This window comes from Orycteropus afer, unplaced genomic scaffold (genome assembly GCF_000298275.1).
Source record: "Orycteropus afer afer isolate SDZICR_OR568_19922 unplaced genomic scaffold, OryAfe1.0 scaffold00053, whole genome shotgun sequence".
Taxonomy (NCBI): domain Eukaryota; kingdom Metazoa; phylum Chordata; class Mammalia; order Tubulidentata; family Orycteropodidae; genus Orycteropus; species Orycteropus afer.
This window is the reverse complement of record NW_006921640.1, coordinates 7,945,472-7,951,104: the sequence shown is the minus strand read 5'-3', so window position 1 is coordinate 7,951,104 and position 5,633 is coordinate 7,945,472. Positions and strand designations below refer to the sequence as shown.

Here is a 5,633-nt window from a genome sequence, read left to right as displayed (position 1 = left end):
GTCCTACCACCACTCGGGAATCTCCAAGCTTTCTGTGCCATCAGGATCGCTCACGACCACTGCTAGACCACAGCTCCATATGTCTCCTTTTTTGGTATTTTCACACGAATTCTTCTGCTAGTTGGGGTTTAGTCCACTTCTATATCCTTCTCTTCAAGGCTCAGAGGTCCAGGATTATCTTCTGTGTCTGTGTTAATTGTTTTCCCTTTTCTTTGTTGAAGAGGTCTATGCAGTCTTTCTGCCTAGTCTGCCATCTTGCTGGAACTCCTCTCCTTCCATCTTCTTTTGATGCTTCCTGCATAGGTCAATATTTTGCCCATAGAATCCTTCAGTATCACAACTAGAGGCTTGAATATTTTCTTTAATTCTTTCCACTTAAGAAATGCCAAGCATGTTCTTCCCCTTTAATTTTCTAATCCAGATCTTTGCACATTTCATCATACTTTACTTTGTCCTCTTGAGCTGCCCTTTGAAGCCTGTTGGGCTCCTTTACTTCATCATTTCTTTCATTTGTTTTAGCTAATCTCCATTCAAGAGTGAGTTTCAGAACTTGACATCCAGTTTGGTTTTCCCTTCCTTTCCTGTCTTTTTAATGACCTTTTGCTTTTTTCATGTATAATGTTTTTGATGTCATCCCACAACTCATCTGGTCTTTGGTCATTGGTGTTCAGTGCATCAAATCTATTCTTAAGATGGATTCTGAATTCAGATGGGATATACTTAAGGTCATATTTTGGCTCTTGTGTACTTGTTTTAATTTTCTCAGCTTCAACTTAAACTTGCATATGATGGTCTGTTCCATAGTCAGACACTGGCCTTGCTCCAACTGATGATATTGACCTCCTCCATCGTCTCTTTCCACAGATATAGTTGATCTAATTCCTGTGCATTCCATCTGGAAAGGTACGCATGTACTGTTGCCATTTATGTTGTTTATAAAAAGTATTTGCAATGAATAAGTCATTGGTCATACAAAATTCTGTCATGCAATCTCCAGTGTCATTTCTGTTACCAGGGCCATATTTACCAACTACCAATGCTTCTTCTTTGTTTCCATTTTCACACTAAAATAACCAATAATTATCAATGTATCTTGATTGCATGGTTGGTCCATTTCAGAATGCTGAAGTTGGTAAAAATTTTAATTTGTTCATCTTTGGTTTTAGTGATTGGTGTGTAAATTTGAATAATAGTACATTAGGAGGAGGACACTAGTAAATTAGTATATCTCTTTTTATGATTTGTCTCTTCATGTCTTCTGTTCATTTTCCTATAGGATTTTTGGTCCTTTGTATCCTCAGTTTTTAAAAACTCTCTATAAACTTGGTCTGTCAGCTCTTTATCTGTGATATCTGTTATGAATATATTCTTCCAGGTTGTCATTTGTCTTTTGACTTTACTTATGGAGTTTTGACATTTTGTTGTTGTTGTTGTTTTTGCAATGCAAAAGTTTGTTGTTGTTTTTTTCAATGCAGTCAAATGTATCAAACTTTTCTTTTATTACCTCTGGGTTTTGAGGCATCGTTTTAAAAATCCCCTCCACAGATATCTCTCAAAGAATGTAATTCTCATCATCAGCTTCCATCCACCACTTCCTAGAACAAAAGCCCAAGTCAGCTTAGTCCAGATAACCTTTTACACCTTGAACGTCCTCCTGGGGATTTGTTTCATTCTGCCATATTTTATTCCTCTTCTTCCTCATTGTTCACAAAAAGCTAGGTCTTCCAGGGGGGAGGTGTGATGTGTATAGGGGACTTGAACAGTCTTCTGAATGAGGGAATACATAATTTACATGTTATTATAATCAAACACAGAACTGGGCTTCAGACTTGAGAGTTGCATTACCCCCTGTTCCTTCAGATATACCAGAGGGTCTAGGTGGTAGTCAGAGACAGAGGTGTGTGCTCCTCTTGAATCTGCTCCCCTCATAGTTTTCTACTCTCTGTAGCCCCACAGCTGGGTGAGACCCAGAGTTGTGGTGGGTCTGCCATGGGCCACATTCACCCTTCTAGAGAAGAGGAGTGCTGCTTTAGTCACCATTGTGTTGCCAAATGGAAGGGTGTTGAGCAAGATCAAACAAACCAACTCTTATTTCTTCTTACTCCACTCCAAGTTGTTTAAGCAAAGTGTAGATATAGTATCTGGCCTGGCCTGTGTTTCTTTACCAGCTTGTGAGAGATCATGAAATATCCTTACCCAGAGGTGCTTGTACATCCCGTTTCCTCAGTCACTTGATTCTTACCCATGCCCCCGCCCACAGCCTTTTCTCTGTTTATAGTCAGCTCACATGATACTTCAGGGGGCTGACTTGGACCCATTGGCAGGGGTGGGCATGGAGGTGTGGGGACTGGTCAATGAATAGGGCAGCTGGAGAAGGGGGGGTGTGGCTTAGGCTTGGGGCCCCAGGTTGGGTCTGACGGCACTGGCTCCATCACAGTGAGGTCAGACGGCGGCGATGGAGATGCGTTATGTGTTACAGAAGAGGAAATGGCTGGTGAAGATGAAGACATGCCATCCTTCCCATGCACACAGGACGGTAAGAGTTTGAAGGCTTTCCTCTGCCCTCTGTTCTCCTCTCCTCTCTGCCTCCATCCCCAGGGATATGTGATTTTAGAAACTTGGCTGTCCTTTCCCCACTGCTTGCTGGAGGGTGAAGGGGCAGAGTTGGTTGGTCCTGGATTTTGTGATACAGATAAAGTCAAAGCTTGATACAAGTGAAAGGGCTCCTCCTACAGCCTGTCGATGACCTCTGCCTGCTCCCCTAGCTAGGCATCCAGTCTCTACACCTTTTAGCTGGCTCAGAAATATCCACTTTCAGTCATATCCCTTGCCACTTAATTGGCTCATCTTTCTCCTCAGACCCTCAGAGCCAAGCTTGGCATTTAGTTAATCTGAGGAACAAATGCCATCTGAGCTGTTATTTGGAGTAGGGACTCTCAGTGTAGACTACAGCCATTGTTTCCAGCTTTGATTGCACATTGTAATCACCCAGGGAATTAAAAAGAAAAAAAAAAGTACTGATACTTGGGTTCAACCCTCAGAAATTTTTATTTAGTTCAAACTGAAGTGTGAACTGGGTGCCAGGATTTCTAGATGCTCCCAGATGATGGGCAGCAAAGGTGAGCTAGGCTTAGGAATTTCACAGTTAGGGGCATCACTGAATTCCTGGAGTCTTCCTGCTAAGCACTGGCCATGTACCAGAGTAGAAAGGCATACTTGGCTTTCTCCTTCCTCCATGCCAAAGACCCAACTGGTGGACTGTAGCACTCATTTGATTTCCAGGAGAACTGATGGTTACCAACACAGTTTGAGAACTTGGTGATCAATTTTACTGATTTTCCCAGGACCAAGGGGTTCATGACATGAGACCTTCTATGTTAAAAACCCAGGAAGTCCAGGGCAAACCAAGATGAACTGATTACCTAAAGTGAAACAAGCCTGGCCCACCTGTGTTGTGAATTATAACCCCTTGCCATGGAGTTGATTCCAATTCATGGTGACCCCATTTGTGTCAGAGTAGAGCTGTGTTCTGTAGTGTTTTCAATGGCTGATTTGTTGGAAGTAGATCACAAGGCCCTTCTTCAGAAGCCTCTGGGTAGACTCAAATCCCCAACCTTTTGGTTAGCAGTCAAGCACATTATATGATGGGTTAATCTAAAGAAACAAACCCCCCACCTCATGTGCTGAATGATATCTATTGTCTATTCTATTCTTTGAAAACTCTACAACTGAGCAAAAAGGAAACAAGACTGAGAGTTGAGATCAGTTTCCCTTCTGAGCCTGCTATGAAATGTGATGAGACAGGCCAGAGAGGAGAAACATGGAACCCTTTAGCTGCAGTCTCAGCCACTGGCCTAAGCCCCTTCCCTTCATCTGTCCCTTCCACAGGCCAGCCGGGGCCTCGCTGCAGCCGCTGCCAGAGGAATCTGTCCTTACACACGTCTGTGCGGATCCTTTACCTCTTCCTGGCCCTGCTCCTGGTGGCCGTGGCTGTGCTGGCCTCCCTAGGTGAGTGTGGCTCCCAGCAGCATCTGGCTGGACCAGGGCTCATCGTACCAGGCTGCAGGGGAGTTTCTGGTCAGAAGTCAGGCACTGAACACCCCCGCAAAGACAAACTCTGACTTTGGTGACTCAGGAGACCTCAGAACCAGCCTCTTTCTGACTAGGGAATCTTAATGCCTAATCCAAACTGCAAAGACTGGCTTCTAATTTCTGGCCAGTAGTTAGCTGTGTGGCCTTGAGCAAAACACTTCCCCTCTCAAGAACCCTGCTTTCCAGTTTATAAAATTAGGGCATAGGACAAGATCAAGGGTTCTCAATTTTCAGTTGCACATTGGATTCATTTGCTTTAAAAAGTATTCACACCTGGGTCCCATCCCAGATGAATGGAATTATAATCTCTGGGTGTGGGGACTAGGCATCAGTATTTTGAAGAAGATTCTTTTGTTCAGCCATTGTTGAAAATTCTTGGGTCAGGTGCTTTCTAAGCCCCTTCCATGGTCTATGGGGATGTTTGTCAAAGTTCAGTTAGAGGTTTGCCTACATCAGAATCACCCCCCAGTATTTGTTAAAATGCAGATTCCCAGGCCCCACCCAGACTTATTGAATTGGAGTCCTACAGGTAAGGCCCAGGGATCTGAAGCTTGGTACTTCTCATAGATACTACAGTGTATGAACATGGTAGCTGACCCAGGTGACAGCATACAGCCAGATTCAGGTAACTTCTAACTTCTAGCGGCTGTTCATGGTAAATTGATTAAAACAAATGTGGTGGTTTCTCACTATAATCCCATTCCATTTGTAGCTTCAAATGTTGAAAGTCAAGACTTCTTTATTAAGTAGGTTTGTTTGTTCTGATCTACTAGTTACTAGAGGCAAGGCAGGGACTAGAGGGAGGAAAGTGAGGCACCAAGGCTGTTTTTCACTTTCAGGTGTCAGCTCTGCAGTTGTGTAATCCCAAGAGTGAGCACCTCCTTAAATGAGGCACCTAGCCCTGGCCCTGTTTAGCTGTTCACTAACCAGTCTTTTTTGGCTTGAAAGCAAAAGGCCAGCATGTCCATGATTTGAATAAATAGACATCTTCTAATTATTGCAAAGGCATTAATTAATCCAACACAAACCAAGGACTGACTATGTACCAGGTATTGGGAACATTAAGGTGAGGTCAGTTACATTTGCTGCCTTCAAAGGTTTCACCATCAAAGGGAGTGCTCTCAACCTTGTCTGCTTATTAGAATTTCTCAAAGAACATTTATAAATATCCATGCCAGAGCCAAGCTCAAGATCAATTAAATCATAATCTCTAGGGTAGGACCTAGGCCTTAATATTTTTTAAAAGTTCCTTATGTGATTTCAGTGTGCAACCAGGTTTGCAGATCACTGATTTCAAGAACTTCCCAGGCCCCTCACTCCCATCCAATCTCCCCTCTCTCTGCTAATTCCTCTCACAGGCTTTAGCCCTAAAGAAGGTGTCAAAATCCTGGACCAGAGGAAGAAAAGAGCCAGAGTCCCACTGATCAGGGGCAGCAACCTGACCATTGTTGTTGTTGTTGTGTTGTTATGTGCCGTCGAGTCAGCCCTGACTCATAGCGACCCCTCCTTGGGTTTCCGAGGCAGTATCACTACGGAAGTAG

General features: G+C 43.6%; 1 protein-coding gene across 1 annotated transcript in view; it reads left to right on the top strand.

Moving 5' to 3' along the window:
- Positions 1-2,332: 2,332 nt before the first annotated feature.
- SCARA3 (scavenger receptor class A member 3) overlaps positions 2,333-5,633 on the top strand; it is a 23,690-nt gene continuing 20,389 nt past the window's right edge. The window contains exons 1-3 of the mRNA XM_007938733.2: positions 2,333-2,338; positions 2,407-2,536; positions 3,889-4,008. Of these exons, the coding sequence (XP_007936924.2) occupies positions 2,333-2,338; positions 2,407-2,536; positions 3,889-4,008 (256 nt within the window). The remainder of the gene's footprint in view (positions 2,339-2,406; positions 2,537-3,888; positions 4,009-5,633) is intronic.